The sequence below is a fragment of the Centruroides vittatus genome, unplaced genomic scaffold (genome assembly GCF_030686945.1).
Source record: "Centruroides vittatus isolate TY-2023 unplaced genomic scaffold, ASM3068694v2 contig_1728, whole genome shotgun sequence".
NCBI lineage: Eukaryota > Metazoa > Arthropoda > Arachnida > Scorpiones > Buthidae > Centruroides > Centruroides vittatus.
This window is the reverse complement of record NW_027121051.1, coordinates 43,960-57,857: the sequence shown is the minus strand read 5'-3', so window position 1 is coordinate 57,857 and position 13,898 is coordinate 43,960. Positions and strand designations below refer to the sequence as shown.

Sequence of the window (13,898 nt, the reverse complement as noted above, 5' to 3'; positions counted from 1 at the left end):
CCCATTTCCTGATACACTGCATTAAACAGACGAGAATTTAATGGTCGCGACTTGATGTAATTGACAATTTTGACGACTTCTTGTAGGACAGACAACAATTCATCAGGCAGAGACTTCACCATCAGTGCTTCCTTGTGTAAAAAGCAATGTATATTTTTAATATTAGGGTTTTTTTCAGAAGCCCTGGTTATAAATCCCCTAATTTTTCCCGTCATAGCTGCTGTTCCGTCCGTGCAAATGCTTATGCAGTTGTGCCATTCCAAATTATACTCACTGAAGTACTAGTCTGTTACTTTGAATATTTTTTCTGCAGTGGTATAACCAAATAGTGGCAGACAAAATAAAAAGTCCTCTTTTATTTCATATTCGTCAGTGTACTTCACATTTGATACGAGATGCGCGTGACCACGGATATCAGTAGCCTCGTCGACTTGTAGCGCAAAAACTCCACTAAGCCTTAATTTTTCAATTAACGTTGATTGAATGTCGCTAGAAATATCATTAATTCGATGTGAGATCGTATCTGCTGACGCAGGTATTTTTTGGATTTCCTTAGCGGCTTCTTGGCTAATCATAATCTTGACAACTTCTTTGCAGACAGGTAAAATTAAATTTTCTGCGAGAGAATGAGGCTTCTTGGATTTAACAAGTATATTAGCAATCACGTAGCTTGCTTTCTGCGCTTTGTCTGATGTTTTGAAAGACGAACTCATTAAGAGTTACTTGTTTCTTAGACTGGTCTTTCAAACGTTGAAAACAGGTTTTGTCTTTTTGAGCCACTGATGGGTGTTTAATAGTTAAATGTCGTAAAAGTTTACTGGGCACCATCGAATTATTACCCAAAGTTTCTCCATTTTGGGATTGGGCATGATTCGTCTCCGCAATTTATAAAGCCATAACGTACATAGTTCTCATAATATTTTCGATTAACAAGCTTAGGTTTTTTTTTTCGTTGACTCTGCTTCTTGGGAATCATTAGTTTCACTTGACGAACTTGCGGTAGGTTTAAGGAATTTATATACACATACATATATACACCATTATATACACATACATGTATTAGGGTCTATTTATTTGTAATAAAAATAGTCAATTACGTTCGCGACGACACATTCACAAACTAGCGGCTAGTTACTGGCGAAAAGCGATTTGTTTCAGTTTACAAAATCGCGAGACAACGATGACTAAACGGGGCGCAGGGTTACAATATCACATTGACACGCGCATGCGTGCGGCGGGCAGGTGAGCTGTCCCGCTCCTCGTGCAACGAAGCGCTTCGCTCGCATAACTCTCAGCTATGTGTAGGTGCATTATCTTCACAAAACTTGACATTTTTCCGCGGCACACCAACTATTGACCACGGTACACCAGTGTGCCGCGGCACACACTTTGCGGAACACTGGTTTAGATTATATTTGAGTTTTTAATTTTCTTAAACTTATATTGTACGCATTTTATTATAGTGCGTACAATATACACTACAAATATTTGAAATAAATAAATATAGTTACTTTATTTCTTAAATTTGGTTGACTTTCGTTCTATGAATCGATACGATTCCTACTCCACTGGACGTCATCTCTCCAACTAGGATTGTATAAAAATGAGAAAACGTTATTTGAATTGCCCGTTAGGACGGAAATTGTTTTTTTTTTCTATCTGGTGTCAAGTACTTGATGTAGACACATATCCCAAGATCTTTCAGTTTTCCTTAATTAAGCTTAAGCTCGTATCCATTCTTGACAAGTAAACGAGCTCCTACCTTCCCTGGATCTCGTAATAATATACTTTTAATTTATTGATAATCTAGCAGGTAAGACCAGCATTGCCCGAGCAAAAAATAAAAACAAATATTTAGATTATTTTATACTTCCAACACATGTATTATATTATATTATAGTATTTAATTTATACAACAACAAAGGTTATCTTACGTAAGGATATATGTGATCAATCTAACACATTTTAGAAATTATTTCTTCCTTTACTGTACACAGTTGTGTACAGTAAAGGAACTAAGACTCAACATGTGTATAATGTGCACTTTGTATAAAGCACACATTATACAACTACAGTAAATTTTGAGTGAAGTGATGTCATTATGACAATAAAGAGAAAAAATAAACATTGGCATAAAAAAACTTAGAACTTTACTATGTGTTTTAAAATCATTTACTTATATTAATTTGGCTTAACGTTAGAACATGTTTAATTAAGCAGTATCAGTGAAAGAAGTTTGGGGCAATGGGTTTATGAGTTGATAAGGACAGATAAAAACAGGAGAAATGAAGGGTATCTAGGAAATTTAATATGGATTTGCAAATATTGTGTTCTTAAAAAAATAGTAGAATTTGTTTAGTTTTTTTACTTAATGCAACACGACACGTTAGTGATCTGCCTTCGTGGTGCATTTCAGAAAGACATTTATATAAATTCTAGTCTTATTTAGGTGGTACTAACGTGAATAAAATAAAGAAAACTGCATGTGGCAAGTGTATTCTTGATGAGGAAACCCACAACCAACTGCTAGTGTCTGTATTTCCTTAGTACCTTGTCAGGACTGACACCACTGTGTCTTCTAGGATAGACACAGAAACGATTTTGAATTTTAAGCAGCCGATCATTTGCAAGCCAGCAAAAACATCATCTCGAAAAACAAAATGGCCGTTTCCAATATTCTGTCGTTAATCACGTTGGTTTATTTATTGAGAAAGATACGTCGAAAAGAAAACAATGCTGGGTATACCCGATGCTGGGTAAGAAAAATATTAAAAATCTGTAATTACAACATTTACTCTATTGCGTAAGAAAGTTTCTGTAGCCATCTTGAAAACAACAAAAACCACGTGACGACTAGTGGAAATACGATGGATGGCGAAAAAAATCAGCTGTTGCGAACTTCGAAGCAATTCGCGAAATAGTAAAATTCGCCGGAAACAACGTCATCTCTGACGTGTTATTCGTTCTGCTTTTCGCACTCGCCAGCGAATCACGCTCAGTGTGAACTAAGCTTAACTGCCGATGTAAAGAGCGAAGAAAACAGACACTCACTATCACAGCGCATCCCCTGCGTCTCCCACAAGAGGAAGCGCTGTCCTCTCGCTATCTGGCAACATTTTGGCTGTTGCTGATGTTGCTTGCTTACGATGCAGTGAGGTCGCTGATCCCCGCTTCTGCTAAATCCTTCGGGTCAACGACAAAGGTGTTGGTTGCATCTGATGTCTGAAAAATCACATAATCCAGGTTTCACATATGCAAAGAACTATCCTTTGGTCGCGTGCACTATACACAAGCTTCACTACTCACTGGGCGGTCATCATCCTCCTGCCATTCCTCTTCGTCGCTCTCAGGCATGCGGATATCGCTATAGGGCTTGTCAGGCAGCGGATCTTGGTCCACACGCACACCGATCATCCGGAGTTGGAGATCCTGGCAACCGGGGCCTGGGCAGAGAGCTGTGATATCCCTGACAAACTGCTGGAAATTTGTCGCTGGTGTTGGCAACATAGACAGAAACTGCATTCTGTACACGTAGCTGCAGGTGTAACTCTGCACCTCCTGTCCGTGCGAAGCGACTTGATAGACCTCTTCAGCCAATGATGTCTACATTCGATGTTTTGAGTGTTGGCCTCGGGATCTTCTGTGTTCACGAACCTGCAAGGAAAAAAAAGAAAAAAGTCACTTTTCAGTATCCTTTTCAATAATGCTCATTCATTTCTTTCACTTAACACACAGCACAGTATCATCCTCCTTACCTCCCAAGGCCCTGCTAGCTGTAATTCACGGTCTTATGTTCCGAGAAGCCCATTGTTGTACAGCTGCGATATTGGGGCGCGCTGTCAGAAAAAACTATGGAATCAGGAGCTATGTATCTGGACATGTAGCTCCAAAGAAAGCGCCTACTTTTGTTTTCCACCTGAAAGAATACAAGAAAATATAACACAAAACTTCCACTAAAAGTAAATAATAACAGGAAATAATTTCGTTACTACTTAAATGCCAGTACATAACTTTTTTCGTTTCCTGACAATAGGCACCTAATATAGTTATTTGGGTGCCTTTGGTTACGCGCCCGCGGTTGTATTTTCGTCTCCTGGTAAAAGTTTTTCGTCAATCTGAAAAGAAAAACATATGTATATACAGATAGACTTAGACAGTATATCGGCGAAATCAGAAACTTGGATCGATCGTCATCTCGATGTGCAAGCCTTTACTGCCAAGCTGATGACTTTGGTCATTGGAGACGAAAAATTCCGCAACTTTCCAGCAGAAGTTGTACCAGTCCACCGCTGTTTGCTGGGCCACACCGCATTCTAACGCGGTGACAGTGACCGGCACCTCCATGACTCACTCGTAAATAATCATAAGCACCTGTTAAATACAAAAAAATTATCTCATAAAACATATATCATCTTCAGTGGTACGATCGAATTACAGAAACACATAACGTAACGTGAAACTGCTGATTCTGTAGATGTCTTCCCGTTACCCTGTTAGTTAAGTTTTTATGTTATGCAGCACGAGCTTAAATATAAAAACTTACTTATTACAATGGCAGTTTGAGCTTAAATGAAATTTAATTGAATTATCTTATAACGAAAATTTTAGTCTAAATATTGTTTTAAAGCAGATAAACTTAAATATATTCAAAAGTTTATATAAACTTGGGTTTAAGTTTCAGTTTGAATAAATTATTAATAAAGACGTTCAGCTTAATTAAATTTATTATAAAGTATTTGAGAATAAATGGATTTATTATGAAAAGTTTGAGCTTAATTGGGTTTTGTTACAAATTGCGCTTAATTGGTTTTGTTAAAAATTGAGCTTAATTGGGCTCTTTTAGAAGAGTTTAACATTAATTGAATTTTTAAGAGTTATGAGCTTAATTGAGTTTATTATTAAAATTTTTAGCTTAATTGAGTTTCTTTAATTAAAATTGAGCTTAATAAATTTAAGAAAGTCTGAGTTTAAATCTGTTTGTAATTGAGCTTATGTATGTATAAGTAAATATATGATATAAACATTTGAGCTTGAATGAAGTTTTATAATTAAAAAATTCAGCTTAACATTTTGTTATCAATTAATTCAATCTTAACTGAGTTTAGTAATACGAAGTTTTGAGTTTAAGTAAATTGATAATTAGAAGTTTGAGCTTAAATGAGTTTAAAATAAAAATTTGAGCTTAAGCATAAAAAACCTCATCTAATATTGATTTATTAACTTAAAATTCATAGTGTTATTCAATCGTAAATCGAATAAATCATTAAAATACAATTTAAAATTATAGGGTTTTAATTATTTTTATAATTAAACGTGATTAAAGTTAAGTTAAATTGATTTTTATATCATATAAATTAACAGTTTTAACAATTATTTTTACTCAAATATTATTGTCTCGAGAAAATTCGTGTAACATGCAACAAGTTACAAAGATACGCATTGCCATCTGGTGGAAGAAATTGTAACACAAATCATAATTATTACAATAATTGTTTTATGAAAAATTAAGTGAATCACATTACAAATATGAAGTAAACAAAATAAAATCAACTTCACGGAATTCGATTTTAGTAAATTGCAGGAAAGATTTTACCACATTAATAATGCAAAATGCCATTAATACAATTCCATCAATTTCTAAATCCATAATGCACAGAACGAGAGGATTGGGAAAACGAGAAAAATCTTTAACTAAAGTTACCAGATATTAAACTTTAACCCCCCTCCCCACTTCTCCTATTGTATGCGGTCAAATCGGTGGCATGCCTAAGTGACGTCAGCAAATTGTACCACAGACCTTCTTCATACAAATCTCTGCTCGTTATTGGAGTATGAAAATTCTCTCGCCTCGCGCTCTCTTATTAATTAGGATGGCGATCTTTCTTTCCTAATCTTTATAAAGATGTCGAATCGATTTTTCCCACTTGATAATAAATTCCTTTATCAATTCTGAGAATGAATATAAAACTAAAATTGTAAAGGAATTTGCCGGGATTTTTTTCCCTTCTTTCCTTCTTCGCGTGTTGATGAAATGTATGAATTAAGATTGATTTTCTCACTAAAGAGTAGAACTATTAATTTTAAATAAATATTGGATTTCCCAAATGAATTTTTGGTAATTTTCCAATTGTTTAAATATTATTTAAGTAAAAACTAAGCATTATAAGTGTCGTTAATCTGGAAACAGTGGAGAGACACACAGACGAAACACATTGTAGTGGTTAAAGTTATCTTCGTTTATTGTACAAATAAGTTCTTACATAACTGTGGAGCGAACGTTTGTACGTGTCGACAGATCGCAGTCAGAACAAACAATAAGTTGACGACAAAAAGTCATAAAATATTTTATGGTTATTGGGAAGGTCCCTCTAGTAGATCAAATTGATTTGCGTCAGGTGTACTGACAATAAGTAGTGTTGTAACTCCATGTTATAATATAGTGGGCGTAAATTATGCAAAACAGAAAGGACACGTGATCAGAACCTTAGCTTGTGGGCCTATGGTCTCAAGAGGTTTGTGACGACGTGCCATATTAGAGCCTCTACTAACAGCTCAAAATCTATCATTGAGCCTATAATTTATGTAGGAGATCATGAATATAATAACTATATAATAACTAGCATACCCCGTCGCGGCCTCGCCCGCTCTTATATACATATAGTACTTCGAAACTTTGAAGTAATTGTTTATTAATTATTTTTGGATGATCAATGTGTAGTATTGCAATAGAGTATTGCAAAATATAAAATCATAATACTTCTGAATCGCATTCGATTTTGAGCCGAACGATTTCGTTGCTCTTCCAATCTTTGAGACAGCTTTGCTGTAGATTCACGTTGTCTACAATTATGATCAAAAAAATTCACTGAGATAAATCCAATAACTATTTCGAATTTTTTGTACAATTACCTGCAGAAATTAATGTATAATGATTCGAAAACCCGCCATAAGTACACATACTGCCATCTAGAATGATGACGTCACTTTTTTAATTCCTCGAAAGTTTTGCTAATTAACTAATTATAATTTAACGTCAGTTCTTCAAATATAATAGTAAACTTCAATAAAGTAGACTTTTCTCATAGACAGAAAGTACTAATTCATGTGTCGCCATCTAGTGAAGAGAGAGACAAATTGACAGACAAAAATCCGTTGCAGCTTTATTTAATTAATAATAAATCTGAAAGTTTGATTAGTGGTAAACATTCCGGGGTCATAAAGACGCTGCAGTTAAAATTTGGTAACTATTGGCTCAGTAGTTTTCACGGTTAGTGGTCACAAACAAAAATTACTTTCTCTATATAGTAAAGTATAGAATAGATATAGATATAGATATAGATAAGGATGTTTGTTTGCTTGTTTATTTGTTCGCTAATATACTCTTAGGCCTATACTTTTATTGTAATAACTTGCACTGTAAATTATTACAATAAAATTATTTTATAAATGTTTTACTGTATTTGGTAAAGCTAGTTAGTAACGAAAAACAATCACATTTTTTAATCGTGTTAAAATATTTTTAGATCTAATAAAAGAAAACAATTCGAAAGGAATTATTCAATTAATATTTCTATAAAATATGATATTTGTAGTTGTTAATTTCAGAATCTTTCAGCAGATGGCAGCACGTACCGAATTCTAAACTAAAGTGGGATTTACTATTAAGAGGAAGAGTTGAAAATTTGAAAAAACAGGTTGTTCTTTTGAGGTATTTCATTATTAAATTTAATTTATATAGAAATATAAAGTGACAAACAATGCAAATAATATGGTATTTTCCCTTTTTTTCCCCAGCCTTAAAAAACACTAACAATTATTTTATCCCTTTTATTTTATTTTAACCATTCTGAAATAAAATAATGATGATAATTCTTCATTGGACTCTTACAAATCGATTTTTTAAGCTGTTCGTTTAATCAGCATTCCGGAAAATCGAGAATGTACTGTATTTTAAATCATTCTGTAAATACAGTGCTATCATAGTCACTACTCAGTTCAATCAAGTGGTGACATTATCATTTACTTTTAGTACGCAAACCAATGGCAGAATCCGATCCATATGGAAAAGCCTGTCATTGGTTCGTTTGGATCCGGAATGTCTGGTAATTCGACACTGTGATAATAGCCGATAATCCGGTATGCTAGAATTCCATCCAATCCGTATTAGTTTGGGCACGTGTGTTTAGCGCATTACGTGTCCAACTAATAAGGAACCAAATTACCGAATTTCTGTTGTATTATATTATTTATGTTCTGTGAATATTTTTACATTTATTGCTATTACTAGATTGCCTTTGTCAATCATCTATTCGTCTGTTTCTCTGTTCTTAATCTGGAGAATTGAGTTAGATAGATGAAAATCGAAACTAGACACGTAAAGCTTAAGAGGCAGAGGTCCGATTAACTACATACAAAGACAATACATACTAATTGTCTGATATATTTTATAAACAAAGGTATGATTTATGGAACGTTTTACAAACGAAGAAATATGTTTATAATGAAAACTTTATGATGTAAATTGCATCAACTTTATTATCTCGAATACATAATGGAATTTACAGATTAATTTATAAACTCAAAGTACACATTTATAATATAAAAGTATTCAATTTTATATGAAAAATTTCAATATATTTCCTTTCCTTTATTAATTATAATTAACAGAAATTTAATTGTCTTTATAACTTCGACATTATTTAAGAAATATTCTATATTTCCGGCAATATACCTGATGATACTGTTGATAATTGCAAATTATTCATCTTAACTTCTTCTTTTGCAGTTTGTGAGTTTTTCAACAATTTCGAAAATATAAAATTTAATGATGTTTGCAAAAATATGTGAATAAGGAAGCTTAATAAAATTGTCAGAGGCATCACAAACGAATACAAGATCCACTGAAATTAGGAAAATTATTCAATAAATTATACAATATCAACAAAATGAAATATATATTCATGTATAAAAGCCCTATATGTTTTATGTTTTTATGTATGTATGTAAAATACAGAGTGAGCCAAAAGGTTTGGATTGATAGGATAAAGCAATGTGGGGAATCTGGCCAAGAGAGGGACTGTTTATGCAAAACTGCGCTTATTTTGGTGCTAGACGTGAAGAAAACTAAGGCAAGTCGCGACCAACTACCAATGTTTAGCGGTTTTATTTCTCTCGGTAGGGTGAGCTTGGCCCAAATGGTACGTGCCAAATTTTATTGTGTATTACAGTTGTGCCCACCATGGATAAGTCATAAAACCATTAAACATTGACGCATGGTCGTGGGTAAGTTCCTGACCAATAGGCTGACCACGTGGTTTCTTCACGTGTTTAATGTAATTGAACTATATTCGAGGCAAAATTTAATTGCATTCATTTAGAACTACTTTAAAATAATTTAAATGCATTTTAAATACTATTAAGACAATTCGTTTATAAATTTAAAGTAATAACAGGAATTCATTTTTACATGGAAAGTAACTAGGCATTGCAATAAAATCTATATTTCTAAAACAAAGACGATGAAAATTATTTGCCATGTACCTAATTAAATAAAGATAAGAATGTATATCTTAAAACCTAATATAGGTACCGGCTCTATTGATCAACGATACGTTTCCTCAGATAGTGATGTAGATGGGGGCCACTTCTGTGTGTGCCCGCAATCGAACCTGTAGTCATTTCAGGTTCGAACATTTCAGTTTTAAATGACAATTCTTTAATGTTTCTGGACGAATTATTAATGACGTCTTTTCACCGCATGCTACCATTTCTGCACATCAACAACTGATATTCACACTTCACAATATGCAGCGATCTGCGGTCGTTACTAGACAGACAAGCGATAGGCCACTTTTTTTGCCACTGCGCGTGCAGTTTGTCTCGGTCTCTGACCACACCACCGATAAGGAATTATAAAATACCATTGATTCTTATACATGTAACATTAAATTTGACACGTTTGCTTTAATTTTTATAGTAATAAAACAATTTCTCAATGCCTAGTTAATTTACACCAGACTATATAATATAAAAGTTTCTATTATTAGTGACTTACCAAAGATAACTCCATAAAAACCATCGCTTTTCTCAAACTTCCATAAACATAAAGAATAACGAGAGGATGAAAGAGATAAATCCAAATATCCAGACGATCCAGGACAACGAATATTTTCAAAGATAGAAACCAATTTACTACACCTAAATGATTATAAAATGTTCAGGTGTGAATAAAAAGTGAAGTAAATTTTATGCTTAATTTATAAACTTTTAATTACCTCCGTATCCAGTCATGCATGCCACACATACCCAGGCTATACCTATTGTCCATAATAACGGTGCAAAGCATCTATGCAGAATGGGAAGGATCTCGTCAACTGACAGAGCAGTGACATAATAACTTATACCAAATGCTGCAATTCCCATTAACGCAACAGAACAAATCCAAAAGATTACTTGAAGACCCTAAACATATTTTAAATTTTATGTTGCATTTAACATACAAATTACATAAAGTTCTTATATTGCAATCATATCAAATTTAAGATTAAATGAGAAAAATTTTACGTGCTTTACTAAATTTCACTTCTTTCTTCTTAGACAGAATGTATCCAATCAACAACCCTGAACAATACGAAGCGAGGTGAGCAAAGTATGGTCTTTGATAATTATTATGAAAGTAACTTAAATGTTTCCTGAAATGGAACAAGCACTAAATGTTATATTTTGTCATTGTATTTATATTTAATTTAATATTTTAACAGAATAATGCTGTATGAAACATAGCGTACCAATTTTCAGAAGAATAAGAGATGGATTCGAATCAAATTTATGGAAAGCATTTTATAGAAATTAATGTAAGAATACTTCGAATTATAAAGTAACTGCTTGAAATAGTTTATTATAAAAACGTGGTGTTTATAACCTATGATAAGGATCAGTAAGCATAGAAAGCATATATAGAATATTATGCTGTCTAGAGATTAAAACATGAACGAAATTTAAATTCTTTAAAAGAACAGAAATATAAAATATAATTTGTTCAGGTTATATAATTAGTCATCTATAAATTACATTTTTTTTTCGCACTCCCACTTACAATAGTATGAAACAGAAGTTTTATTTCTCCTTCAGTTCAAAGGGTATAGAGGTTTACAATAGGAACTATGTAGGATACGTGATTAGATAGTAAGACCATCTCTACTTTGTGCCCATCTCAATTAGTGATCAACAGAAAAATTCCCCAAAATTTTGTTATTGATTTAAATAAACGAACACTTTTCTTATGTGTCCATCTGTACTTTGTGTTCACCTCCCATATGTGGCAACTTTAGATTTTCCTCAAGAGAGAGCACAGAAAGTAGGTCTTTGTACTTGCATAAACAGATTTCTCTAAAATTGTTGATTATAATTAAACGATTAAAATGCAGTTTATGTCAATGGTAGATAATAGATGTGAAAATGGCGCTATCAAATAATTTCATATGATTTCTAAATCATGTAGGCGTATGCAATAGCGGATCCAGGAATTCTTACAGAGAATGCAGAAAGGAAACAATACGTTTTACAAATTTTTTTTTTTTTACTATTTGTTTAAGACCCCAGAAGAGGGTGCAACTGGATCCTGAGCACCCCTCTAAATCCACTCTTCGGTCTGTGTAGTAATTTCACTTGATAATTAATATTAGCTAGCATAGAGAAGAGTAATTTTGAATGTTATTATAATTAGTTTACAATAGTTAATACTTCTAATATATATAGATAGGAGCCTTATTATTGTATTATATGGAAGGTAGAATGACGGCTACCTCCCAACAACGACCAGTTTTCTTTTGTTTCCTCCAGTAACCATTATTCAGAGGTTTGACTGTATTTACATATATATAAATTCAATAAACCATACTTCATATTGAAGGAATATCCAAACAAAAAGTAGTGTCTCTTGATAGCTACATCTGCAATATGTGCCACTCCTCCGGCTGTTATCAACACGCTCATAATTATCATCCCAGTTCTTGGCCATCTGAAATAATTTAAAAACAATTATTATATAAATTACTTTTTATAATATAATAAAATATATTGTAAATTTGAAAAATAATATCGTGCAAAAATAGAAAAATAGTTGACCTTGTCTATAAATTAATATTGATAATACATAAAAAAGCATCATCTTATGTAGGGTTTTAATTGAGAAAAATGTAAAATAATATAAAATCACATTTATAATTTTAAAAGTTATATAATTTCTTAAAAATTACTCATGAAAAGACATCGTTTAAATCGTTAATTAGTTTATTATTTACACATATTAGTAGAATATAAATGAATTTGTCTGTTTAGAGTATTATGTTTTGCCTGATTTACTTGAAGACATGAAAGGGGTGATCAGCAACGGCTTAAATACTGATCAGAACTAACTCCACCATTTCTTTGCTAGAGTTTTGTGAGATGCGGCAACGCATAAACTGACAATTTGCTATAAGGGTTCTTTCAGGAGGATATTGTAGTCTCTACTTAGGTGCTAACACATAAATAAGACCTGGAAAATTCCATGTTCGTGAGATTCCACTACCAGCGTTCAGTGGTTTTATCTATTTGTCACCGTTGGGCAAGAAATTTGACTTAATTTAATATAAAATAATTAAGTAAACTTTAAATAACAATACCTATCTTGTATGAATAAAATTGGCGCAGTGACAACGGTTAATTGCAACAATATGCTTAAAAACCATAAATGAGCAGAAAACTGCAAAATATAATTAAATTAGAATTAAGTGCCTTCACATAAAAAAAACTAATTCAGAGAACGTAAACTCGAACTTACTCTAAACTGATAATTATAATAATTTTCAATTTGAAAGTAGAATGTCCACCAATTTCTTTCTATAAATTTCGCTTCAGTATCTACAGTTTTCCAATGTGGACCATCCACGAGAAGAGGTAAAATAATAATCCCAGCCAGGAAACAAAGTACAGGCAATTTTAATCTATTCGAAAAAATAAATATATAAATATCAAATAAATTAATATTTAATGTACTGTACAGTGCGAGTTTTACCAAACCTTATTATTCTTCTGATCAAATTATGAATATAGTACATGTATGGTCTTCTGTCGCTCCTTCGTAGATAGAGAGTTAATAATCCACTATAAAATAAATATCATCAGTTAATTTTAGCCGAAATTTTATAATTCTCGCCAAAATTAACAGATTCAAACAAACAATACATTAGATTAGCAATAACCATATTGGTGTAAGTTTTCTGTGGTGGTACCCACTTGAATCACCCTGAAGCCAGAGAAATTTTTTGGTTTTTTAAATTTTATTGTTGTAAATACTAGGTCAGTAACTGTGTATTTTAGTTACTAAGACTATTGTTTTTATCATCCTCTCACAATTCCTTCAGAAACCCGAGCAACATCAGGCATACATAGCTAATACTCTTTTATATAAGAGAAACAGGTGCTTCCTCTTAATGGAAAATGGAGGATCAGACAAATGTTACGCACAGACTTTCAAGAAAAAATTTCTGAGATGTACGTTTGCAATGAGTGATGAATTAGATGGACCCCTGAAGAGTAAATTCTCGGTATAAGTGACACATGAAGCACCATTATCTAGTTTTTTGTATATTAATAGATATAAATCTTTAGTTTAGAACCTCTGCCTGCTTTCAAGAATATGCTACTTAAAAATCTTCACAGGACTTGAAAATTTAAACATTTGCCTTTTAAATAATTTAAGTCAAGATGGTCAGAAGTGTATGTAATAATTGGTAAGTATCAACAAATCATCTAAACAAGATTGGTGGTTTTTCGTTCCGGACATCCATAATACAGCTAAAGCCACTTTTAAAGGCAGGTTATAGTGAGGTGTACAATTATTTCTATGAGCATCA

General features: G+C 32.7%; 1 protein-coding gene across 1 annotated transcript; it reads right to left on the bottom strand.

Moving 5' to 3' along the window:
* Positions 1-3,141: 3,141 nt before the first annotated feature.
* On the bottom strand, positions 3,142-13,247 carry LOC136969129 (nose resistant to fluoxetine protein 6-like). The gene is made up of 10 exons (XM_067263224.1): positions 13,228-13,247; positions 13,063-13,146; positions 12,824-12,986; positions 12,666-12,745; positions 11,900-12,019; positions 10,568-10,691; positions 10,275-10,461; positions 10,055-10,197; positions 3,307-3,603; positions 3,142-3,222 (listed from the first exon to the last, which is right to left on the bottom strand). The coding sequence occupies exons 1-10, from the start codon at positions 13,245-13,247 to the stop codon at positions 3,142-3,144; spliced, it is 1,299 nt and encodes a 432-aa protein (XP_067119325.1).
* Between the last annotated feature and the right edge of the window lie 651 nt (positions 13,248-13,898).

Coding starts and splice junctions, on each gene's coding strand:
- LOC136969129 (XM_067263224.1), bottom strand. CDS start 13,247: ATGGTTATTGCTAATCTAAT. Junction 10,692..11,899: donor GGATATTCCTTCAATATGAA/GTATGGTTTATT, acceptor GTTCCATTTCAG/GAAACATTTAAGTTACTTTC. Junction 3,223..3,306: donor AGGAGGATGATGACCGCCCA/GTGAGTAGTGAA, acceptor GTGATTTTTCAG/ACATCAGATGCAACCAACAC.